This window comes from Protopterus annectens, chromosome 16.part0 (assembly GCF_019279795.1).
Source record: "Protopterus annectens isolate FY-2018-M chromosome 16.part0, PAN1.0, whole genome shotgun sequence".
In the NCBI taxonomy this organism is placed as follows: domain Eukaryota; kingdom Metazoa; phylum Chordata; order Ceratodontiformes; family Protopteridae; genus Protopterus; species Protopterus annectens.
The window spans coordinates 506453599-506480326 of record NC_056750.1 but is presented as its reverse complement, the minus strand read 5'-3'; the positions used below and the strand labels follow the sequence as shown (position 1 = coordinate 506480326).

General features: G+C 38.9%; 1 protein-coding gene across 1 annotated transcript in view; it reads left to right on the top strand.

Moving 5' to 3' along the window:
- The window catches only part of VRK3 (VRK serine/threonine kinase 3), a 1531785-nt gene that overhangs the window by 1209417 nt on the left and 295640 nt on the right, over positions 1 to 26728 (top strand). Inside the window, exons 6-7 of the mRNA XM_044058788.1 lie at positions 11237 to 11321; positions 17548 to 17650. Coding sequence (XP_043914723.1) covers positions 11237 to 11321; positions 17548 to 17650 — 188 coding nt within the window. The remainder of the gene's footprint in view (positions 1 to 11236; positions 11322 to 17547; positions 17651 to 26728) is intronic.

Below are 26728 nucleotides of genomic sequence, written 5' to 3'. Positions count from 1 at the left end.
TTTGCAACAGATCAATAGGTTTCATACACTTCTGCATTTCTGGAGTCTTATTTACATAACGGGATAGTGCTGTATGATAAGGCCTTTGTTACACCCTTTCTTTTTTCAGTCTTCATTGGCTGCTGAGGAGACCAGTCGTTTAGCTGGAAATGAACTGGACAAATTTTGCATTAGCCATTTGTTTTTGTGTAGTGTGCTTGTGAAGGTAGAACTATTGTAAAATGTGGCACCATGTAGAAGTACTTGGCAAGAATAGTTCTGTAATATGAAATTTCTAAATGAGATGTCTGATCTGAAAGGTCCTGTGTTAGGGTATATATTTCATGTAACTTTTTATTCCCTGTGAATGATGAAGACTTGATCAGTTTCAACTTCTAGTATGGTGCCACACTAGAAAGTTGCTTGATGCTTGCCCTCTATCTGGTATGTCCTATTTTTAAGTTCTGATTGGTGGTTTTCCCTCCAATCTAATTCACCGTAAAAAAAATAAATAAAAATAAAGCGGTGAAGACTTCAAGAATGTCCAGGAGGGAGGTGCCAGTTAAGACAGCAGAAAGAAAATTGTTCATCAAGAAACAGATGCGTAGAGAGAAGGAAAGCATGATGGCAGAATCTCTACAGTCACTCGATCAGAGCCAAGATGTGGGGTTGTTTAGTGACAAGGTTGACAGAGTGTATTCATAAGTATTAAAGATAGGATACATTTATGGACTATATAAAGAAAACATATGAGAAAATAGATGAGCTAGAAGTAGTGTTAAGTAATCAGTCTGAGATATCTTCAACTAAGATGGGGTTTAAGGATTTACGAGAAAGACTGGTGGTAGAAGATGCAACAGAAGAGATAGAAGAGAAGTTACAAGAATTAGAAGACAAAAAAGGGAGGAAAAAACCTCTGGATTACTAGTATAGTGGTGGAAGTTGAAGGAAAAAAAAACATCAGGAAAATTAGGATGAACAGGTACCCTAAAATTGCACAAAGCACCCACCAAACAATCCAATAGGTAGGGCATTCAGTGCCACAGTAATACAAAATAAGTACTACAGGACTTCTCGCTCCGCTATTAAGTAATTGGACAGGACTGTCAAAAGGAAAAGTTAATCTTTGACTGAACTCATTAGATATATGTACAGTGATTTACTTGGGTCATAGGTTGATAGATTAGTAGTACTAGGCTAACTGCTCTTGTGGGCCATTTTTTTAAGCCTAGCCAATAACCCCATGTGAGAATCAAACCCTGCACCTTGTGTCTGTAAGGTAAACATATTACCATTATGCCGTCCTCTCACCTTTTGCTTTTAAAGTGCAAAATTTCTACCCTAAAGAGCAGCTGCTAAGCTTGTTATAGAAAAAGGGAAATGTGCTTATGGTTGGTCAACAAAGAGTGTTTATAGACCTTGATTCTTCTCTTGGCATGAGACTTTAAAGAAACTGTTTCACTCCCTACTCCAAAATATATAAGCAACTGATTGTGCATTTTAAAGTAGTTTACCCAGCTATACTACAATTATTTCTCCAGCAGCGAGTGAAATCTTTTGTCGACAATGAGCTGATATTACAGGAACTTGAGAGATGCAAGCAGATCCATGAACCTGGGAAGTCAGTGGGCATTAGACAGCAAGAGGCAAATAATTCAGTGAGAGACAAGAGGCTGGAGGAAAGATGTCCCATAAAACCATTTCCTATTTTTAATAGGAAAATAGAAGAAAGGCAAATAGGAGCATAATGGTTAAAAAAGAAGAAAAAGGGAGAATCTACATAAAAATAGCGAGCATGCAACTGTGGAAAAAGAAGATGAATCAACAGAAAGAATAAGTTATGTGCTTCAGTAGTAGTCTTATCTTTGATGAAGTTTGTAAAAAAAAAAAAAAAAAAAAAAAAAAAAGATAGTGTTGCCAGAAATTTAAAAAACTCCTAAGGTAATAGAATGTAGATTAGTTAGCAAATGTTAGAATTCTAATCCTTCTTGAATGGACTATGGTACTCTCTTAAGTATTCTGTATATTAAATATTGTTTCCGTACTTTATTGGATTACATAACATGGTTGTTTGTACATAGTAAGACCCAGCAATATTGGATTATTGAAGGGGAGAATGGTAATAGTACAATTTGGCTACTACGGTGGGTTTGTGTATAAAACTGTTAAATAAGATTGGGTCTGGTTCTTACAAGGAACCTTTTAAAATATGTTAAGAAAATACAATATATCACCTTAATTCAAAATGGAGGGATGTCTGGAAATGTCCAGGGAGTTTTTGAATGTAAGGGGAGGGGAAGGGAAGGGATTTAAAGACAACCCATGTTAGAAGTCATTCATCAGATGAATGACTGCTTAGTATTGGCTATTCACAATTAAGGGTGTTGGGAAGGTGTATGCTGACCCGTGAATTAGCGCATAGTAAAGAAAGTGTGATTGAACTGTTTAGACATACATATTATTGATGAAGCAATATGCTAGGAACCCAGCAACAAATAAGTAATTCAGCCATTTAGAAGAATGTGTAAGATAAAATAAAAATGGTACAGACCAGAGGGGGAAGGGATAGTCACAAAACTAGAAGAATGTATCATTATATATGCTGTATTAGAAGTTATAGTGCATATTAAAAACAATCTAGTGGGCCATTGACTAAGCATAGACAATGGTAATTCTACAGAGGGTTGCTAACATTGAGTAGATGCTCAAAAAAAATAAAAAGGAATGAATAGAGGAAGGGAATATGTTTTATATAGCTGTATAGATTGTGGATTGGTATTTGTTCTTGTTTTCATTTTTGTTTACTTTGCTGCTGAAAAGGAAAAAATCTGTTATGGTAAAACTGCTACAGAGGGTGTTTTAATAAGAGAGTAGGAATGTACAGGAATATTACTTGGAATTACAGTTTCATTTGTTAAGTATAGAGGCAAAGTAACTGAAATAGCAGTTTGATTATGATTAAAATAGTAACATGGAATGTAAATGGCATAGTAGATGACAAAAAGAAATATATGGTGCCTAAGAAGAGATGATCAAAGAAGAATAATGCTACAGGAAGCATACCTTAATTGAAGAGAAAATGGAATTGTTTCAACTGGCTCAATCTCAAGGTTTTTTGTAAAGGCAGTAGAATGGAGGAAAAGAGAAGTTACTCTAATAAAGAAAGGATTGCACTTAGAAATAGAGGAACCTAAGATTGATGAAGTGGGTAGATATATATTGCTTAGAGGGAAATGAGGTTATAAAAGAATCGCTTTTTGTTCTTGGTAGACAATGCACATTACATAAAGGAAGGAAATGCAATGCATTTTAAATAAGATAGTGGGATTCCATCAAGGTGTATTATTAATTAGTATAGTGAGTAGCTTAGCAGATGTTTGTGGGGCCTCTCGAGTTTGAATGATAACTCCAGAAGGCTGATATTTAAAACAGGTATGCAAACTGTATGGCTGGGAAGATGGAGGAAGACTGGGACAAAGAGAGGGAACATTTATGCTTATGTGGGAAGGTATGGAAACTGGTCCACATTAGACAGGTATTTTCTAAGGTATGCTCATACCTGTCTGAGAAGCTCTCCAGTCATGCATCAGTGAAATGCGAGGTAGAGATGCCAGTGAGATCAACAATGTTGAGGCATTAAACGTAGGAAAGGATTGGTGGAGCCATAAACCAAAACAACATAAACTTTAAATACAGTTAGGCTGATATACAAGAGATTTATTAAAAAGTAGAAATAATATATTAGATGCATAGGATATAGTTAAGAGTAAGGTGATGACATACCAAGAAGAACAAGAGAAAAGAGTGAGTGAGTGAGATGAAAGACTCTGAGTCCAGACACATAGGATAAATATAATTGCAGAATGTAAGCTGAAACAAAAATTGCTTAAAATGTGAGCGGTAAGTAGTAGAGTTAGAAGGGAAATGGAGAGAGTATTTAGAAGATGAGATTATAAGAAAGCAAATGGCCATCAAGCAAAATTAATTTGCTATTATTATTATTGTTATTGACATTTGTTGACTGGAAAAGTCCACTGGGCCAATGACCCATTTTCAGTGGTGGCCCGGGGAGAAAAGTTTCATACAATCACAGAAATTTTTACATAACATCAGCTTAACTTTGAAAGTCAAGAAAGTTTTTACACAATACAAATTGAAGTAGATATCCGAGACAAATACATATTATAGAGGTATACAACAAAAGAAAATAAAACCCAGTGTGTTAGATTTTTAGTAATTCTGTTTATATATATTCTCATAAGTAAGAATACTGTTTAATCAATTCTGTTTATTCGGCCACAGAAATAAAGAAAGCAAGAGAGATTGGATATGAAGACAGATGGTGTAAACTGCAACTGTATTAAGTTAGTAAAAGTATTTACAGTGGCCAAAACATTTAAGGTGGTTTCATTATATGACTACAAGAACAGACAAAGTTATTGAGATATTGTTCTTTTAGTATAAATTTAAATGTTTTTAAAGAGTCTAGTTGAGTAAGAAAAGAGAGGGAGCGCATTTCACAGTTTGCCAGTGGCATGGGAACAGAGAAAATGTCCAGCTCTTTTGTTGGGTTTAGTTATGGTTAAGAGTTATTTGTTAGAGGACCTAAGATGTCGAGTAGGGGTCTGTGTTTGTATTATAGTTTAAAGGGATGTGCAGAGGTTTGGATTATTTAGTAGTTTGTGGGTGTGAGTAAGTTGGGAGTAGTGTAGGTAATGAGGGAACTCAAACTAATTTATAGATTTAATGGCCAGGCAATGATTTGTGCGAGTTGGCATGTTGGAGTCAAACTTGGCTATTTTATAGTAGCACGACTGCAGTTTGTTCAGGAGAAATGTGTGTAGGTTAGTGAAAATATGTCCAAGATGCAAAAGGCTCTGGCTAATAGACTAAGACAACACAATATTGAAAGAAGCATTTTTTAAAAAATTAGAGGTCCTAGAAGAGGAGGCTTATTAAGGGACCCTGATCTAATAGGTAAAGTAACTTTACAGGGAACAGCAACAAGAGTATAGGTGGGAATGAGACATTAAGAATTTATAGAAGGACTTAATTTCTTCTTCCTCTTCTGTCAGTTTTTTAAAATTATTTTCCCAGCCAATTTCCATATATGAAATACAGGAACAAGTACAAGGACAAGTAGTGAGATGGGTCTCTATTAGATGTATGGTGATTAGGTGTTCAAGACACATTTGAAAGTTGGTATTTATTGTGTAATACGATTCTAGAATGTAAGGGAATTCTGGAGACTAGGAAAGAAGCAATAATATCAATTGTAGAAGGAAAATATTCCAGGTTCATACAGGCCTATTGCAGTTTTAAAACATGATTATAAAAGGTTTACCTCTATAATAGTAAACAGAATAACAAGGGCGATTCCTAGAATAATAAACTAAGGTCATTATGACTTTGAGAACAAGAGACAAAATAATCTTTTAGTAAATGTAATACATCAGCTTGCCAGTACAGCTAAGAAGCTCCTTATGATGGTAGGACTGGATGCTGATAAGACCTTCTGCAGAGTCCATTGGGCATATCTATCGGAGGTACTAAAGGAATTTGACTTCCACCATGACTTAATACATTAACTCAGAGAAATTTGTAAGGGAGGCATCCGTAGAATAAAAATCAAAGGGAAGGTCACACAGAAGCTTCAGATAGGTCAGGAAATGAAATAAGGGTGCCCATTATTCCATCTACTGTTTGCTCTTTAGCTAGAACCTCTGGAGAATAAATTAAGATCATCAGAGCTAAAGAGGTTACAGGCAAAGAGTAAAGTGTATAAACTACCCATATTTGCAGAAGATGATGTTTTATTCTTGACCAACCCTGACAAAGATTTAGTACTCTTATTTAAAATGTTGAGGCAGTTTAGGGCAATAGGATACAAGATAAATGGATATACAATTATTTGTGTTACTTATGCCCCTTCATGTGAGCTAGTGCAGAAATGCTCAAGTTTTATGGGGACATTATTGAATGAAGTATGTAGGCCTTTGGATAACGACACATTTGCAGGACTCTCCTGAGATAACATGGAATGAAAGGAATGAGAGATTAAAGAAAACATTAAGCAAGCGGTAAGTGATGAAGGTAGACATGGATCAAAGAGTGCAAGGAATCAAGATGCTTGTTTTACCATCATTATCATATTTGGGTCAGTCATTAATATATCAACCAGATGATAATAAGTGGACATTCCTTACTAGAGTAATTATTTTTGGAAGGGAAATAGACCATGAGTCAAGTGGCAAATTTTCAGACTTCATGATTGGGGGGTGGGGGTGGGGGGTTGTGTTGCTTAACTTAGTTGAATACTGTGCTGCAACACAAACAAGCGTTTGTCATTATTTACAAGACAAAACTTGCAACTCTGATTGGAAGGACTTGATAGTAAATGAGAGGGTAACAAGCTCTGGTACAAAGAGTTGGAATATGAGCAATGACAAGAGAGGGTCTTAGGAAGGGGAATTATAGGTTGCTGCTGAGAAATATGTTAGAAGAGGGAGTAATAACGAAAGCAGGTATTTGGCAGGATTGCGAATCAAGACCAGTAAGAAAAGAGTAGCCAAGTTTTCTGGTGGATACAACTATCATTAATGATTGGTTAACTAGAGGTAATAAAGTATTTTACTGGAAACAGCTCTGGAGGGGGAGATAAAAGAATGACATGGAGTGACATTCATGAAGTATATGGGCTAAATAAAATAAATGGATGCAATATACTGGTCTTTTACAAATGTGAGATGTGAGATAGGGAAAAGTTAAATAAAGGCTTAAGCAAACCACAGTTAGTTCAACTCCTGAATGAAACAAGGAAAGAATATGCTACATGAAAAAGAATTATAAGTAGGCTATGTAAAGCCTTATTAGAATGTGGCAAAGGGAAAGTAAAAAGTTCCCTAATAGGAAGATGAGAAGAGACACTTGAAACAATAGGGCTAGTTGAGCACTGGAAAAAGGTTTGTGAAATTCCAAGAAAAGTAACAAAAGCTAGGAAATTGCACATATTTTGGTGGAAATGCTTATGCAGATATTTTTATACCTCTAGTAAGCTGCTAAGCAAAATGTTCCCAGAAGTGAATTGTGTTTGTTGGAGCTGACAGCAAAATTCAGTAGGGAATTGGAGATATATTTTTGGGCATGTAACCAAATGGAGAAGTTTCAGTCAGACTTGCACTAGGAAGTGTATGGCAAACAAATGAGATAGATTATCAATTGAATTTTCTAAGACCTTTCAGCACTAATAAATCCAAGAGGGAACTGGTATCATTGCTAGGGTTGATATCTAGAAAGTGTAAATGCCTAGTGGCACCGCCCATAGAGCAAGTGTTAGCAATGATGAAGGAATTTAGACATCAAGAGGAAATACTCCCTAAGAGGAAATTTGTAAATATAGGTAGAAATAGCGACTATGGGAAGAAATAATGACAGGGTAAAAAGAGTGTTATGTTTCATGGTAAGGGTGTCTGATAAGGGTCAAATTAGCAGGTAAACGGAAAGAATGCTCCTTCAGAAAAGACGATAGGTAAAATTGTGATAAGGTAAGTAAAGGACTTTTTTGATGAACATTACTATTTTACTTGTATAATTTTTTGTTGAGGTTGATTTTTGGGATAGCTGTCCGTTTCATATAAAAGTTAATTGACACAGCAATCTAGTTAAGGTAATTAATTTATTATTTGCAAAAGGGCCAGCCACCAACTAATCAAATGTGCACCCTGCATGAGGATTGCACAAGAGTTGCATTTACTGTAAAGATTTTAATAAAGGGCAACAAAAAAAAAACAACTGTCACTTTTTAATTTAGAAAGAAGAATTGATGAAGTTTTATAAACAGATACTTTGGGCATTGTGTAAATTTCAGAGTGGTAAACTGTTACTAGATTAAGTAGAAATCAAGGTGCATAAATCATAATTAAAGGAGCACATTCCATTAGATAGGAAACCCTGTGCTCTTTATGGGTCTAGGCTATACTCTCCGCTACCCCTCCTTACAAACACATTTATGTCAATAGTATTTTTTGTTCTTTCATAGAAAATGTAACATATATATATATATATATATATATATATATATATATATATATATATATATATATATATATATTAGACATATTAAAGTAAGGTGCATCCCATGTCCTATCTTATTATAGGGTACAGATTGCATTTGTACCTGGAAGTTATTAGGATTAGTTTCCTGGGATACATTACTATTTTATGCTTTCACTGAATGATAATGGTGTGCCCCTATGTACACAGATTAGACAGGTAGTATCCAAAAGCAATAAAGGTGGTGACAGGAAGGGTGTTTAGAAGTTTACTGAGAAGTGTAGTGTAGGGATTGGAGTCATCCATAGGGAGCATGAAGATACCATCCCACTGTAGAAGAGCTTGATATTACTGTACCTGGAATATTTGTGTAGTTCTGAGTTCAGCAGCTGATATCCCAGGAAAGGCAGAAAATGAAGGGAATTGGGAGAAGTGTGTGAAATACTACAAGGATCTGCATTAGAAACCATTTAAAGACTAGAAGTCTTGCATTTGTAGCAAGCAGAAATAGAGGGAGATTCAGAATGTATTTATTTATTTACATTTGTTTACCTGGAAATTTGGGAAATGTTTTGGTTTATCAGAGAAAATGGCAAATACAGGAGGAAACTTGGGAAATGATTAAGAAAATATTTCTAGAAGCACAGGTTACAGATGCAAAAAAAAAAATGGTGAATATTTTGCAAATGGGCATTTTCCCCATAGTGCAGGTAGTACACATAGAATAATACTATTGGGGTAATTATGTGCTTGAAAATGGTGTGTGGGAATTCAAAGGTGCACAGGCCAAGCTTGTGTATTTTTGGAAAGGACAGGAGGACTTGAAGCTTTTTAGTAGTTTGGATCAGTAGAAATTTGGGGTCAGTGTTCAGATACTGAATTAAAAAAAAAAGTGAACAGCGAAACACAGGAAGGAAAAGAGCAAATGGGGCAATCAGCAAACTAAAGAGCAAATGGGACAATCGGCAAACTAAAGCAGCATCGAAAAAAAACTACATCGAATGGCCATTAGGTGGCCAACAAGGAAATAACGTGATACGTAAGGTAAGTGAATGGAAACCCTTTAAATTTTCCCTTTTCCCCACTGTAGTGCAATCTGAGAGTTGGTATGTACTGTATAGTTAGGGTGGTGTGGGGGTGCAGCAACTCACCTTGGTTGGTTGTGTGTGCAATGTTGGCTGACTATGGCCTTTCAATGTTGTTTATTTCAATGATTTTGCAGTTCACTGATTGCAACGTTCGCTGATTATCTTTTGGTGTTTTGTGGTTTGCCTTTTTTTTTTTTTTTTTTTTTTTTTTATACGTTCGTTAGCCGAACATAGACCTGATATCTGGTAGGCATTATAAGGAGTAGACTGTATGTGCTGAATGACATTCTTTTGTTTAGATGCTTGTTTCTTTATATGATCTTAGCTCTGTTTTCATTGGTATATCCTTATTTGTTAACTTGTTTTTTTTCTGTGCATTTTAAAATTTAATATATGTAGAGTGAAATAACTGATCTGAAATTCAGTTCATTAGGCATGCTTTTGATGGAGAAAGTGCATTAGTAAAAGTTCAGAGATTAGTAAAACATCAATAATTTGACTTGGTTACAGACTGAATACTGGGAAATTAACTACTGACCACTGGAATGTTTTGTCAGCTAATTGTTATTTGAATCACCAAGGAAATAAATTGATTGCAAAGGTGTGGGCCTGAATTGCTCAGTCCTTTACAGTCAGGTAGAGTATGGTCACCTCATGGAGCCCAATGTACCTCACTTCTGTCACTGTGAAACCAGTGCTACACTCCTTGGGAATATTTATACAGAGGAGGAGGCTTCAAGTTATTGTGCTACATTTTTTTGGTCAGTGACCCTCCTGTGCTATTGTACTGCCCTTTCTCCCCTGAAACTGATTTGGTTGTTCGGTATGTCTTCTTGGATGCAGAATTCTCATTTCTTGTAGGAATATTCTCTGAATGATGGAGGGTGATGCAATTTCTGTCTTCCATTCCTTCTGGCTTTCCTATTCAGTCTTACTTCACAAGTATTTTTTTATCTGAATGGATCCTTTTCCACAACAGCAGCATTTTTTTTAATTTTGCTCACAGTTATTGAGTAATAAGCGCCTTCTCTTTCATCTTCCGGTCTTCTTCTTGTCATGCAGATTCAGTTCTGCTGAAAAGACTTCCTTGTCCACTTACTGGCTTAGAAGATTCCTTTATTGCTTTCTAGAGCTGGAGAAATATTCTGGCTCCCTATTGCATTATTGGCACTCAAAATGCCAAGTGTTCACATGCCTGAAAAAACAAACAAACCTAAAACATAGGAGAAGAGCGAATCTCAAAGATTGCTCTTCTCCATAAAACTAATTTTTGTAAGGAGGGCAAGCCCTCTTCTGCACCCCCACACCCCCAAACTTGTATATACCAACTCTGAGATTACCATACCACGGAGAAAAGGGAACAATCTGAAAAATGGCATCTCAAACTTGTATATATGGCCAATCTTTTGGCAGTCCAGTCTCTCTATTTCAGGACTCAACTGTAGTGGGTCCCCAAATTTCAAATCATTACCATATATTCCACTAGTGTCGTAACTGGAACTTGCTGTTTGACTGGCTGCTTCACGTTTGATGTGGATCACTGACTTCCAAGTCTGTAAAGCTTATGAGTTTTCTTTAACAACCTCTGAAACAGTTTTTGACACGTTTGTGCACACTGTTATTTTTTTATTAGTTGTAGTTGAGGATAATTGCAAAATGTCTACTGTCAGGTACACGCATGAAAAACTTATACACATTGCTCACAGTGCTTGAAGTTGCTTACATTTAAGGCTTATTTACTGCATTGATTAGAAATTCTCATTACAGTTTTGTTTATGAGAATCTGATTTCCTGTTGTGTGTCTGTGAAGACAGGGAAGAATATAGTTCGGTTTGTGTTAGTAGAGTGCAACTTGCACTGCTGTCTGATTGTGTAAATTCTGTATGGTGTCATTATGATGCCGCAAGTTGCTGGTATGTAACAGTACAAGTTGGGAAAACACCATTGTAAACCACATGCTTCCATTTCCTTCTTACCAGTATTAAGCAGAGAGGGTCTAATGTCAAGTGGAAGAAGATGGGATTCCCTGATTGTATGATGCTTGAACTGCAAATGTCAAAAGATGAAATTGTGTGCGTTAATCATGATGAGTGTAAATGACCTGTTTTGTCTTGCAGTTCAGATGTGGCAGAAGTCTCACGGTGTTAATTTTCTGGGAATTCCACCTTGTATAGGTTTTGGTCTTCATGCAGAGAAGTATAGGTAAGATGCCAGTGAAATAGAAAAACAGAAGCCTTATGTTCAATATTTGTAATTGTTAAATTTTAGTTGTTTTTGTCTCACCCCAATCCTGGTAATGTCAGTTTAAATACGTATTGCTTTATACACCTCTACATTTTTTCCTCCTCCTTTATTTCCCAACACTGATAGGCACAGAATGAATTTCTGTAAAATGACCAAGCATGTAAGCTGCAACTTGACAATTGACATTCTCTCTCCTTTGTTTGCCAGTAGAGAGAATGCTACTTTCAAACACAAACCATGCTTTCCTGTTGAGGTGTCAAGGACCTCATCTGTAGTAAACATGACCTGAGTGGTCTGAATAGTCATAGACCCAATTATGTTCTTACTGAGACCAGTGACTGCATATGAAGTTCTGCATGGCCCATGGTGAGAAGTCTAACACTCATAACATTTTCATAAAATTCTTTGGTTTGCTTTCTAAAAAAAATAATATTTCATGCTTATCTATGCCTCTTTCTTTGCAGGATCAGGAAAAAAAGATGTGCCTGCTAGTGAGCGTATTTGTCACTTTATACTTGAGCTTATTCCTTTAGGCTATGAAGTTATCTAACCACATTTTATGCCAGAAGAGGGGCTTGGTTAGTTTCTGATAAGAGTAAGCGTTCCCTACAGGGGATTATTTGTGTGTAGAAAAAACCTGGAAACTGGAGGAGTTACTAAAACCTCTTGTAGACTGAAAGGTGGAGACCATTCAGAAGCTGCTGCTGCTGTAACAGCAACTAGGGGGTCTGGTGAATGTGATCACTACCCCTCCCCAGAACTTTCTTTCCTCAGACTCACCTTTGGTGACATTTGAAAGGTATGTCATGCAAAAACAGGGATAGGTCTGAAAGGGCCAAAATTCTTTGTCCCAGTTAACAGATGAAATATTAAAAAATACATTTACATGGAGGGGATTCATTTTATGCAGAGTATGAAAAGTTTTATAAACTTTATCCAGAGGTTGGAATAATTTCTGAAGTGCAAATCACAGCATTTCTTAACTGCAGTTTTGATGCTGACACGTGCTGATTTAACCTAAAACATATCTTTGCAGTCTCAGCAGCTCAACAGATAGCTTGTCTTTGGTGCAGAAGGCTGTGGGTCCTATTCCCACACTTAGTAGTTTGATTAATTTTCCATCACTGACATTGCAGTGCAGCTTAAGGGGGTGTTGCATTCCTGTTTGTGCCATCCTTTAGATGAGATGATAACTAGTGGTCCCATCTGCCAGACTTGGTGTTAGCTATTTTGGATGTTAGAAAGTCCCATAACACTTATCGAAAAGAGTAGGGGAAATTCTGTGGTGCCCTGGTCAAACTTCAGTCCGTATGAATATCATCTCGGGTCTCCCTTAAAAAGAAGCCATTGGCCTAGTGGGATTAACCCAGTCAGCAAAGTGTAAAATAAAATAAAAATGAAAGCAGAACATCTGTGGGCAGAACCTGATAATAAGAATAAAATGAAAATGTTAGAAATTATGGCAGTGGACAGATGTAAAAGAACATCACCTAGCAGTATGGGGTTGTAGAGGGATCCCCAAAACTGTGACAAGTTAGTTTCTTTAATAGAGTGTGTGTTAGTGATACATTGTTTAAAACGGAATTGTCTTGTTCTAATTCTAAAGGTATACTAAGAAATGTGCAGTCTTCTATGAAACAAAAAGCAGCAAGTATTGATGTGTTTCAGATATTAAGGCAGAGTTATACAGCCAGATTCTACACAACTAATGCTGAAAAGAAAAGTAGTAGTAGCAATCAGAAAACTGATAAGAATGCTACAAATGAAAACTGTTTCTGTGCATTGTGATAAGATTGTGTGTGCTTATGTCATTGAATTACACACAGACTAATAAAGTGTAATGTACTTTTGGAAGGGAGAGGAATTCAACCTTTACTGGATTCTGGAAGCTTGTGTACTCTTGATATTGTGTTTAACCATATAGGTTCATAGGTGTTTACTAGGCTATTTTTAAGCTTAACCATGCATCCCAAATCTCTGACAAGTTCTGATATCCTTGATAAGTGTATGCATGGGCCTGTGAGATGAATCCTTTACAGGTTACCTGTGTCCATTAGAGACAGAGGTGACAAACCAGGGATGAATTTTTGGTTTCCCGTCCAGTTGTCTAAGTTGCACTTAAATTGGGTTAGGGAGGATCTCTGCTTCACAAGGATGGAGAGCCTGTTCCATAGATGGGTAGTCTCTGGGATACATACCTATCTTTCCAACAGGTCCTATTTATATCACAGGCAGGGTTTAAGTCTTTAGAACAGGTAAATCTGGTGCTGTTGGTTTTTTGGATATGCAGGAGGTCCATCAGAGTGGGGTCTGACAATGCCCTGTATTCCAGACATAGATCTCCCCTTAAAAGCCTGTAGGAGACAGAATACAGGGATAGGGCCTTGAGGCGGTCTGCATAGGACATATTATTTGCACTTTGTATTGTTTTAGTGAGGAACCTTTGTGGACGTTCCAGTTGTTGGATATGCCTGGTTAGGTACATACCAAAGGGGGCATTGTACTCAATGATAGGTCTGATGAATGCGGAATACAGTGGAACAATGACTTCCTTGGATTTAGATGCCATACCTTTGTTTATAAGTTGCGCACCATAGAATGATTTCCTCACCACTGCAGACACATGATGATCAAAGGCTAGATTACTATCTGTGTGTGTCCCCAAGTCCCTGACTACTGGGTCAACTCTAAGGTATGTGTTGTCAATATGATAGTTACCAGGGATGGATGACTTCCCAAAAGATACTATTATGCATTTCTTGGCATTTAGTTTTAGTCCATGGCTCTGACACCAGTTGTTTGTCAGTGTCAGCCCCTCCTGTAGAACATTTGTGTCAGTGTGAAATTTAGTGACTGCTCCTAATTTGCAACCATCTGCAAATTTAGTCAGCCAAAGACCACTGACATTGGCCTTGACCTCTGAGAAGTAAATGCCAAAAAGGAGCTGTCCATAGATTGATCCCTTAGGGACTCCACTTGTGACTGGCCTCTTTGTGGAGGTGGACTCCCCAATTCTAACTTTCTGGGTCCTGTCTGTGAGCCAGTTGGCTAAATACCGGGTGACGTACGGGTTTGTACCTAACCTCTTGAGTTTGTCAACAATGCCTGAGTGGGGCATTGTGTCAAATGCCTTGGCCAGGTCAAGGTAGGCTGTGTGAATGATTTTGCCCTCATCCATTGCTTTGGTGGCCTTCTCAAAGAAGCCCACCAGGTTGAGTAGGCATGGTCTGCCCTTGATGAGACCAAACTGGGTTGGGTCCATTGTCAAGAGGTTTACTATATCTCTATTGATCATCTCCATGATAATTCTTTCCATGGCTTTACATATAAGACTAGTGAGACTTATGGGTCTCTATTTTCCAGGGTCTGTGGATGGTCCACCTTTGTGCAGAGGGATGACTGTTGCCTTTATCCATTTATGAGGCACAAAGCCTGTTTGAAGGCTACAGTTAAATAGTAATTCCAGAGGCCCTGATAGGTCATGTTTCATGCTATTTAGAAGGTATCCTGGGATATTGTCTTGGCCCATTGATGCCGTGTTCTTGGTCTTAGAGAGAGGATTAAGGACCTATTTCCTAGTCATTGTAGGGGAGCTATTTTTGATATTTCCTGAGGGAAGGTTGAGGGGCAGAGAGGAGTAAAGTTGGACCTGAATTTATCAGCAGAGAGGTTTGCTATATCCTCTAGCTCAATAGGTTTGCTATATCCTCTAGCTCAATATAGGTGGCTCCACTTACAATGAGCTGTGCACACAATTGTGTATTGCCTTTGAGGTTGCGGACATAGCTAAAGAATGCTTTGTGGTTGTCCTTGACCTGGGAGGCCAAACTTACCTCAAATTTGGCTTTGGTAGACTTTGTCATCTGGGTTGTTTGTTTAGTTTGATGAGAGTGCTTTTATCCCATTGAGTGCTGCACCTCCTAATTTTTGCCATGAATTTCTTCCTCCTGTTGTACAGACAATTGATGTTGTGATACCACCAGGGTGGCTTGTTTTTTTGAGTTAATTCTGTACTTCTTCCTGGTGGGTACAGCTCCCTCTGTGCAGCTATTAACATGCTTGTACAGGGTTTCTGTGAACAGTTCTGCATAGGCAGAAGTGTTCTCGGGGTTTATGGGAGCTTGAAATGTTGCTGGTTCTTACTTAATAGCAGAAGGTTAGCCTTAGAATAGTTCCTGAATATTCCAGGTTTAGTTGGGGATCCAGGTTTTATTTTTACTTCAAAGGAGACCATTTTGTGGTCTGAACCAAGCAGGGAAGACATTACAGTAGGGGATGTGCAGCACTCTCACATATTAGTGAGGACCAGATCCAGTATGGTTGCAGCCCTGGTTGGTGTATTGACTCTCTGGTCCAGGGAGTTTGTATTTACAAAATCCTGGAATCTCTGTGCATGTACGTTTGGTGTTGTATAGGATTCCCAGTTAATAATGGGGTAATTAAAGTCACCCATGAATATGGTGCTGGGTGGGATGGTTAGTGTTTCTAATAAGTTTAAATACATGGTATGGGTTTCCTGGGTCATAGAGGGGGACCTATAGCTTGCAAGGAAGTGGTATTGGATTTTAGGAGCAGCTCAAGTGCATTGTCCTGTTTGATCAGCCTTGAAGTATATTTATTTTTGATGTAAGTAGAGACACCTCCACCTTTAGTCCCTGCCTGTGAAGTAGCTGGCCTAAATGTGTGGAAGGCATTATAACCTTGCACTGTCGGTGTGCTCTCCGCAGCTTTAAATCATGTCTCAGTGACTGCAGAGACATCAGCATTCTCTAGGGTAAAGAGAGCTTCCTGGGAGTGGAGTTTTTTGGTTTAGACTCCTAGCATTGAGCAGTAATACCTATAAATTGTCTTGGGTTTGATTTGCTATGTTGGAAGTACTTTTAGTTTGGCATTGCCTAAAAAAGGCACTATGGGGAAAGGCATTGTTTTAGCTAATATTCGAAAGCCTAGAGGGGAGAGGTGCAGACCATACTTGGCAAAGCAGCTTGGTCTGTTGACTATGTCTTTCCATGCTGACAAATATTGCACCTCCTTGGAATGACACCTGAAACTAAGCCAATTATTAAAGTCAATCATCTTTTGTTCATATTGTGGCAACTTCCTTGGAGAGGGTAAAATGCTGCTCAGTGCTAGGCTCATACCAGATTGAGACACGTATTCGGAGAGCTCTTTGATGTCTTTCTTCATATAGTCTAGGGAGGTACGTCTCAAGTCATTTACTCCTACATGGACTATGACTGTGTCATATTGGTAACTGGTCTATTGACCTGAGTGCATGCATAATGTGGCAGATCCTAGCCCCTGAGAAGCAACTGACCATAACTTTCTCCATACTCAGCCTGGTAAGAGGGACATCAGTACATGTCATGATGGAGCCTCCAGTGACTAGAATGTTAGATTGTGTGGTGACTTGCCTTATGGGCTTCGAGGCAGAGGCTCCATGAGATGTAGCTCTGTGTTGATGTGGGTGTTTTGAAAGAGCACATTTGGGGCTGCTGAGGGTATTTTTTTGTGTACTTCGTCTAGGAGGTCTTTGTGGTTTAGGAAAGTTACATGTACAGTGGATATAAAAAGTGTACACACCTCTGTTAAAATGCCGGGGTTTTGTGATATAAAAAAATGAGACCACAATAAATCATTTCAAACCTTTTCCCCACCTTTAATGTGACCTATAACCTGTACAATTCAATTGAAAAACAAACAAATCTGTTGGGGAAAAAATATAAAAAGTAAAAAAACCTACAAATACGCTGGTTGCATAAATGTGCATACACTTAAACTAATGCTGGTTTATTGGCATGTTAATAAGGGCTGCAATATCTGTCAGCTGTGGTGGCTGATGTCAGAAGTGTCTTGCCATTTTTGTAGTGAAAATTATTTATACAGCTCCTACCAAAATTGGCATACTACTTGCTCTTTGTAACTTATTAGGTATTGATTGTCATCAATTTAGGTGAGTTATGCACAGATTAGTACAGTGCAGATGTTTGGCTTTGTCTCTGTTGTTTGTAGGGACTGGTTGCTTCACTAGCTGTGTTGCTGTGCAGCTACAAATGTTTTATGCAGAGTTTAGCATTGTTGCCTCACTTGTTATTTCAAGATATTTTCATGGTACAGGTAGTGAGCCATTGTTAAGGAACAGAAATGTGTATTCTGTAACTGGGACATCTTGCTTCATTTTTAGGTTCCTCGTGTTTCCAGATTATGGTAACAGCTTGCAGTCTTTCCTAGATGCAAGTAAGAAACTGTTGTCTGAGAAAGCTGTTTTTCAAATTACCTACAGACTGGTAAGTTTAGCGATTCATGGGACTCTGAAAATGTGTTCTGCCTGCACATCAGATAAATTCTGTTAATTAGGCATGGGTAGTTGTACATCTGATGTTTGTTACTTGTATTCAGAAGAATTGCATGCTATGTATTATTTGTTGCCTGTAGTTATTATTAAAGATGCTCCCAAAGTGTAGTACAAAGAGGATCACAGTACTTGTAGGAGATCAGTTTTCTTAATTTTGTATCTTACTATTATTACGAAGCCTTTCAAAATAAACTTTTATTTTTACATTATCCCGTATTGTGGTCAAGTTTTGCTTTTGGAAGTCAAATACTGGTTATTTAAGGTTTCATAAATCTTTCTTGAATCTGTAATATTACCAAGCCTTAGCAGTGTGACTGTAACATTACAGGTATACTTGATAGCACGCAACCTATTCTTAACAGAAAGTATAGAATGTTTTTTGCCTTGAAGGGTGTATTGTGAGTTTAAAGATGCATATGTCTGTAGCATAATTAGCAGTGAAAAACATTTTACCATCAGAAAGGTAGTAAGATGCAGCTGCAGCAGTTCTGCACAGTATAGCAACTGTGAAATGCACAGGTGCATGACACAAGTGGCTGTTGTGTTCTATAGGTTTTTAAGTAGTTTGTAGTACTTCTGACCTTGGATTGAGCACTGGGCAATAATAGTGTGTGTGTGTGTGTGTGTGTGTGTGTGTGTGTACAGCAGTACAATACCTAGGCAGTAGCTGAGGTAACTTCCAGTTATTTCTGTCTATTATAGAAAATGTACACTTGAAAAGAACAAAAACTGTATAAACTCTAAGGAACAGTACGGCGCATAGGTGAATGCAATACAAGTTTTATTTGAGCGCTTTTGTCGGTGGTCAGCACAAAGACTTCATCAGAATAGCAAATAATCTCAACATGCAAATTTAAATACAATAAAAAACACTTCCGTTTTACAGCACCGACGTACTGATCGGTCAACTAATTAAGTTAAAACATTGCATTACTTCACTTTAAGGCAACAGCAACCCTTGTAGTCTCTACAAAGAGTATAAACCCCACAGAATAACAAATAAAAAATGATTAAAAGCAGAAATGAAGTTGCACCATGTACATCCGCCCTAACTATATATAAAATATGTAAAAAATATCCGGCTTCTTATTTAGAAAAATGTCATAATATCCGGCTTCTTATTTAGAAAAATGTCATACACTTGAACATTACATGTGGACTTCTGCCTTTAATTTTAATAGACTAGAAATGGAAACCATTTCATTGAGCCCTGATAGGCGTCTGGCATTACATCTAAGTTGTCTTTCAAAAACCTATTAGAAATGAACACATTAAGGGATGCAAAAGGATGGATGAAGAAAGTAAGGACATTGTGCACAATGCCCCCATATCCTGGAAAACCACTCTTATATTGAGGGGGTAACTAATGTCTTTCGGCTTTTCCCGGTTAGGGGTCGCCACAGAGGTACTCTGGTCCACTAATGATTGGCAGTGGATTTTTACGGTGCTGAGTTGCCCATCCGATGCCCAACCTTCAAAGAAGGCACACCCATTCATGCACGCACCTACCTGCGTGTCTTTAAACGTCACTCGACCGCAGGGTGGACATGCAGACTCCACACAGAAGGTGCTCCAGCCGAGAATCGAACGGGAGAACCTCTTGCTGTGAGGCGACAATGCTAACCGCTGCACCATCGTAGCCTACTGAGGAGTATAGTAAGGTTATTTTAAGACAGAGACTCAATTGCAGTAGTAAATGTCTGGTGTATGTGGCTATTTGCCAACAATGTTTTCATTTTTACATTGGAAAACTATCAGTAGCCTCAACAAACGAATATACCAACATTTGTATGAGATAAGTAGAGGTAGCACTAATAATGCACTCTCCAAACACATCATTGAATTCCCTGACCACTTATTTAAATTTAGTGCCATTGAACAGGTTGGTAATGGGGAAGAGGAGGCCCTATAGACTTATTCCTTGATTACAAGGAATTAATATGGCAATTTAGATGTAATGCCACACACCTACCAGGGCTCAATGAAATGGTTTCCATTTCTAGTCTATTAAAATTAAAAGCAGAATTCCACATGTAATGTTCAAGTGTATGACATATTTTTCTAAATAAGAAGCCGGATATTTTTTTATATATATTTTATATATAGTTAGGGCAGACGTATGTGGTGCAGCTTCATTTCTGCTTTTAATAATTTTTTATTTGTTATTCTGTGGGGTTTATACTCTTTGTAGAGACTACAGGGGTTGCTGTTGCCTTAAAGAGAAGTAATGCAATGTTTTAACTTAATTAGTTGACCAATCAGTACGTCGGTGCTGTAAAACGGAAGTGTTTTTTATTGCATTTAAATTTGCATGTTGAGATTATTTGCTATTCTGATGAAGTCTTTGTGTTGAACACCGACGAAAGTGTTCAAATAAAACTTGTATTGTGTTCACCTGTGTGCCGTGCTGTTCCTTGGAGTTTATACAAAAGTTACACTTTCCCAAGCAGGTGTATGCATGCATGGATGTGTGTGCACACACATGGTAATATGTGCACATTATCCTGCTTCCTTGTTGGTGCTCTTGTTTGCCAAACATGGTGAGTTTATTCTGTTTAAGTTGTAACTCTCACCACTCTTTTGCCCTAGTGTGGTGGCTCCTGGTCCCTTCCACTTTTCCTGGGGTTTGAGGGCACTGGAGAAGGCTTTTTGGATCAGTGTTGAGAACACTAGCTTTAGCAGTAGCAGAGTGAGTTGATCAGTGATTGAGTGTTAGATGTTGCCTGGAGGTGTTGTGAAACAGGACACATGAAGTGCTCTATAAATAGGAGTACACAGGGGAAACAAAACATAAGGAGCAGGGTACTACACACATGTACATCTTTATGTATGTATCCTAATCTGTATGTCTGTTTTCTCACTATGATCCTAAGAAAGGGGGTATAACAAAAATGCATCTAGTCTAGAGTGTTAATATTTAAAAAAAAACAAAAAAACTGTAGTTTGATTACATCATCCAAAGATATGTGTAGGATGATTTCATCATCATTATAAAAGTAATCAAACCAAGCTAAATCTGCTTCCACATAGACTTTGATGTAAAAAAAAAAAAAAAAAAAAAAAAAAAAAAAAAAAAAGTACAATAAAACATCTTAACTGATTGTAAAAGATTTCCGTAGAAAAGCCAGCCATGCAACACCACCAAATGTTGAATCCAGTAGCAACAAAATACATATAGAAGTCCATTTAAACATTTCAAACTCAGCAAAAGATGACAGTAAGAAAATCAAAAAAGAAAAAAGGGGGGTTGATGAACGACTTAAGTACTAAGACCACCGAATTATAAGGTATAGAAAACAACCAAACAACTCTATTCATACTACAATAACAGAGAGAAACAACAAAGTATAGAAAAATAAATGGAATTTAACCATGTAAAACTAAAGAAATCATCCTCAAGCAGTCAGCAGATCCAAAGCTGCTTCTTTTCCCACAACATTTCGGACATCTGTCCCTGTGAATGTCTGCTCTGCACAGTGGAGTAAATAGCTTTCATAAGGAGACTCGGGCCAAATTTGCCCAACATAATAATATGTTTATTGGAGACAACAAGCATGCTTCCTAGTCAAACACCTGATTTGGTAAGGCCTTCCTGTTAAATTTTGAGTGTGAAGTAATCTCTGCTACTGAAGTGTCCAAACACTTCGAAAACAAGGTGAAGAAAAGGGCACATTAGTCCACGCCTACATACTGAACAGGTCTTAACTCCTTTCATTGTCCATAAGCATGTTACTCCTCAAAATACAGGGTCATTGTCAATATTAATGTATTAATGGTTCTGAACAGGAAACTATTTCTTTAAAACAGAGAAACACTGAGGGACTTCATCAGGAGGAAAAAATGGCATAAGAAGTTTACAGAACACTGAACAAAAAGACACAACCATGCCATATAACTCTGCTAAACCAAAATTGTAACTTTCTCCAAACAATTTTACAAAAATAAAAGTAGCATGCATAAATATCGACGAAAAAAGAAATTATAATGTGTACTATTACTACAGACAGACTCATATTTACAAATTATAAACTTGGCAACAGTTCTTAATTCAAAATCAGAAAATAACTCACAAATGTAATTACAAAATAAACTGTATAATTATAGAACTGTGTAAATATCAGAGCAGATGAAAGATTCACTTCACAGTTCCATGAACGAAAGGGCCTAAGATCACTGTGGTTCAGAAAAAAACAAGTATCATCCATTAGATACTACTTCTGACAGAGGCAGCAGAGACAGAGGTGACATCTTTAGCAGTTGCAAACCCTGCGGCGGGGGGGGGGGGGGGTCCTACTAATCAAGGATACCACAAGCCCTTTTCTGACGGTCAATCCCAGCATCCGCAAAGGGCTGCCTAACTGCTGTCCTCTGCATACAGTTGGGAGTCATTTATTTCTTTATGCCCCAGTAAGTGAGAGGCCAGCACACAGGACAGATGGGTCAAAGGAATTGTATCCATAGGCTATTGAATGCCCTTTTTCCTAACACCCCCAAAATCAAAGCTGCCTTTGCTGGATGTTCCACCCAGTTGGGCAAAGGCAGCAGAGAAAGAAATCATTTTGTTGCTCCACAAAAGAGCCATCCAGGATGTCCCATCAGACCAGACCAGAGAAGGTCAGGCTTTTATTTAAGATTCTTTTTGATTCCAAAGAAAGAGCAGGACCTCAGCCACCTAAACAAATATGTCAAAAAGACTCCGTTCAGGATGATCATGGTGCAGTCTATTCTGACCTGTCTCAGAGCAAATGACTGGATGTGCACTGTAGATCCCCAGGAACCTTTTCCTCTACATAAGCACCCCAGTCGTTCCTTCATTTCTGTCTGGGTGCCAGCCATTAACAATTACAAGCCCTACCGTTAAATTTCACCAGAGTCCCCCTTTGTTTTCACCAGAGTCCCGGTTTGTTCACAAAGTGCAAAGTGTGTTGTAGCAGCCTACCTACACCTCGAGGGATTCAGAGTTTTCCTATACCTGGATGACTGGTTTCTGTCTGCTCTCATGATGGAATCTCTTAGAGACCAGAGACTACCTGCTGAGGCTATGTCTTTTCTTGAGAATTTCCATAAACTTACAGAAGTCAAATCCTCAGCTGACCCATCAAATTTTCTTCGTAAACGGGCAACACCATATCCATAGTTTCCCTCCCATCAGACAGGATTCAGACTTTGAAGCTGGCAGTTCACACCCTTCTGCAGACTACAACCCTGTCTACTGCATTGTTTTTCAGCATTCTGGAGCCAGTGTCATTGTCAGTATTAATGTATTAATGGTTCAGTCCGTGTACTACCACATGAGAATTCTGCAGTGGCTCTTGCAAGTGTAATGAACTCGGCTCCTTCATCTTTTTTGCAAGCCAGTTCTAATAGTACTTGCAGGCAACATTTGCAAAGATGGCTAGACTCCCCTCTTATTCACTCTGGCCGACCCTTTGACCTTTAACCTCTGGAAGCGGTTTTGACCACAAATGCTTTGACATTGGGTTGGAGTGGTGGGGGCACTACAGTGGGAAAGATGGTCCACGGTTTATGGACTCCCAATAAGACTAATGTTCAAATAAATGTTCTAAAGATGCTGGTGTTTCTTCTAATGTTGCAGGAGCTTCAGGATTGCCTTTTTCTGAGAGTGATTTCCATCCAAATGGACCATGTGATGATATTTTTGTACATAAAAAACAAGGAGGAACAAGACTGTATCTTTTATGTTGGGAAGCAATGAGGATTTGGCAACGGGAGATGGACTTATGGGAGATGGACTTGCTTCATTTTCTTATAGGGGGACACATTCTGGGAGCGCTCAATTGCCTTACATCCAAGCTCAGTGAGTAGAAGTTTCCTCCTTATTAATGTTTAAAAAGGGTAATAATTGCTTAAAATTTAGGAAGCAAATTCAGCTAAGGATTTTCATATGTATTGTTTGTCTTGCTTGGGCCCTGAGCAAGACATTTTGAGTTGTCAGGATTGTGCTAGGTTTCGTTATAAACGCTTGAAATGTAACCCACATGGAGCCTACAGACCTAACACCAGCTGCCTTAATCACACACCTTGGTGTTGGTTGGTTCCCTCCCTAAGAAACAAAAAGATAAGAAACCAAAGGAGAAGGACATCGGGGATGGAGGCCACACCACAGTGACTATTATCAGACTGATGTCTGTCAGGTCAAAAGCTGCTTTGCAGGCCTTGGCTTCTGATGCCCAAGTGTAGGTATCCAAAGGAGAGGGCAGTTATTCCCTTAGTAGCCATATGTGAGGAAATCCCAGGGAACCTGATAGAGAGGTCATTGCTGCCTGCCCACGTCCTGAGGACTTGATTTCAGAACCTTGAACACTCAAACCCAAGAGGCCGACTAACTTGCCCCAACCCACACTGCCTCATCCTCTGGCCTCCTCTACAAGGTTGGTACATAGGGCATGGTTGAGCTGAGCCAGGTGATGATGGATTTCCTGAAGTTCAGGGGACCCAGCCAGCTACAGGTGCCTGTTCCTGGAACTTCTCCTGATAAAAGGAGGAGAGATGTCTCTCCCCAGGAGAACTCGGACTCCTCAAAATCTGAAAATGAGGAAGAACTGTCTTATGCAAAATCCCTCCCTCCTCATTCTTTCCCTGACTCTGTTTGGAAGACCTGCTTTCTTCTGCCTACCCCCTGAGGACTTATCCTTTGGGGAAACACTGCTCAAGATGATGAAGCTATTCGGTTGGGTGAACAAAGAGTTTTCTCAATCCCAGACCCCTTATAGAGAGCTTTTGAGCCTGACATCTCCCAGACCTTTACCCAGTCCACCAGTACACATGGTTATGGATGATGCCCTTGAGGACATCTCTCTGAACCCTGACTCCCTTCCTCCTCCTCCTTGAAAGTCCGATTGCTTCTATAGAGTGCTTAACACCCATAAACACGTTTACAAGAACACAAAGGCATATTCCTTGTTGGCCTGTACTGAATCTGCAAAGGGAGCCCCCCAAGGGTGCAGCCAGACCTCATTTACCAAATGACAGAGGTAGCAGAATGCTTGATAGATGTGATAAAAAGACTTCTGCATCAGCTACCCTGGCTATGAGGGCTCTTAGCTGCCAATTTCACATGTTAAAGTACATGGAGTCTTTACAAGAAAAGAGCATTGCTAAGGCAGAGGAGATCTCAGACAAGAGCCTGCAGAGGGACATACAGGGGACAGCAAGATCAGCCCTGTAGGTGTCCAGACACTGAGTGCATCATGTAGGAGAGGCTACTATGGTGTTTGTCATGCATGGAAATGCCTGCCTGAGGATACACACCCCAATCAGACTAGGTGAAGGCGGTGCTCCTTGATACCCCACTGGATAAGGAGTTCCTCTTTGGTGCATTTGCTGAGAAAGTGGATTAAAAAAAAGAAATCAAATCCGAGCATTTAAAGAATTTTGTTTCCCCTCACCTAGAAATAATAGGAATTGCCCCTTTAAATCTTGGCCACTGCCTCCAGAACAAAAAGAGAGGCCTTTCTGTGGCAAGAGACCGAGACAGAGCAGAAAGTGGCAAGCTGATCAACAAACTAGACCTGGGGGGTCCAAGGATCCAGTGCTTCCCCCAGAAGGCAAGTGTGACTCTCTGCAGCACCCCTTCACCACAGGTGTGACTATAGAAGTCCCCCGTCAGAAAAAAATACATCCCAACTTTCCTCTCTGTAGCAGTGGGACGTGCCTCCTTCTTACAACAGTGGAAAGTCGTCGCTAGGGACCAGTGGGTCTTAACCGTCATAGAAAGAGGTTATTACATCCATTTTAGGGAAAACTCACCTTTTTTAAGGATGCTAAAGCCCCCAAACAACCAAGAGGGACTTTTTCTCCCAATCCTAGCAGAGCTACTACAACAGGGATCTGTTCAACCAGTCCCTGCAGGGGAAGAGGGCACAGGGTTGTACTCCTGAATATTCCTGGTCCCAAGAAAGAAGGGCACCTGGAGACCAGTCTTAGACTTGTCAAAGTTAAACAAGTTCCTCCACATTCCAAAGTTCAAAATGCTAACCCTGCAAAAACTACTGCCCATGATCTTCCACGGAGCCTATATGGTGATCCTAGGCCTGAATAACACCTTTTTTCTTATTCCTATAGCCAAGAAACACAGCAAGTACCTTCATTTTCTGGCAGGAGGGTTACACTACCAGTTCTGTGTTTTATCATTTGGCTTGTCAACTTCTCTGAGTATTCACCAAATGTCTAGCACCAGTTATACTCCATTGCAGGACTCTAGGACTTCACATTTACAGTTACCCGGATGACTGTCTCATCAAGGGGAAATCCACCCTGGAACTTCAGACAGCTCTTCAGATTACCATGGATTGTTTTCAGAAGGTCCAGAAAGTTGGCCTCACCCTCAAGCTCTGCAAATTTCAACTACAGCCACAGAAAAGAATTCTCTTTTTGGGTGCACTGATGACTTAGCTCAACAGAAGGCCTTCTTATCCTAAGACAAGGTCTTCTATTTGACAGACTGTCTGCAGAACCATTAGAAAAGCAGACAATCTCGGCAAGAGAATTTCTAAGGGTGTTGTGATACATGGCATTCTGCATCTTAATGGTACCTCTTGCAAAACTGCATAAGGAACTCCAGTGGTTCTTAAAAAACACATAGGAACAGCACTCGCATCCTTTAGAAACCCCTGTGCCCCTTCTTCCCTACCTAAAAAAAGAGCTCATTTGGTTGAAAGAGAGCATTCTGCAGAACCTGGGGAAAAGCTTCTGTCTACCAGAGACAGAGAAAACTATTACCTCAGACAGCTCAAAGATAGTCTGGGGAGCAGACTTAGGACAGCTGAATATGCAGGAAATTTGGATTCCAGAACAAAGAAAACTGCACATAAATCAAAAAGAAATGCCGACAGTTTTTCTAGCAATAAAAGCTTTCCAAAGGAACCTGACCCCAGGAAGACTGCAGATTTGAACAGACAGTACCATAATTATATATGGTACATAAACAAACAAGGGGGAACTCATTCATAGCCCTTGTGCAGTTTAGCGATTAAAGGTATGGCCTCTG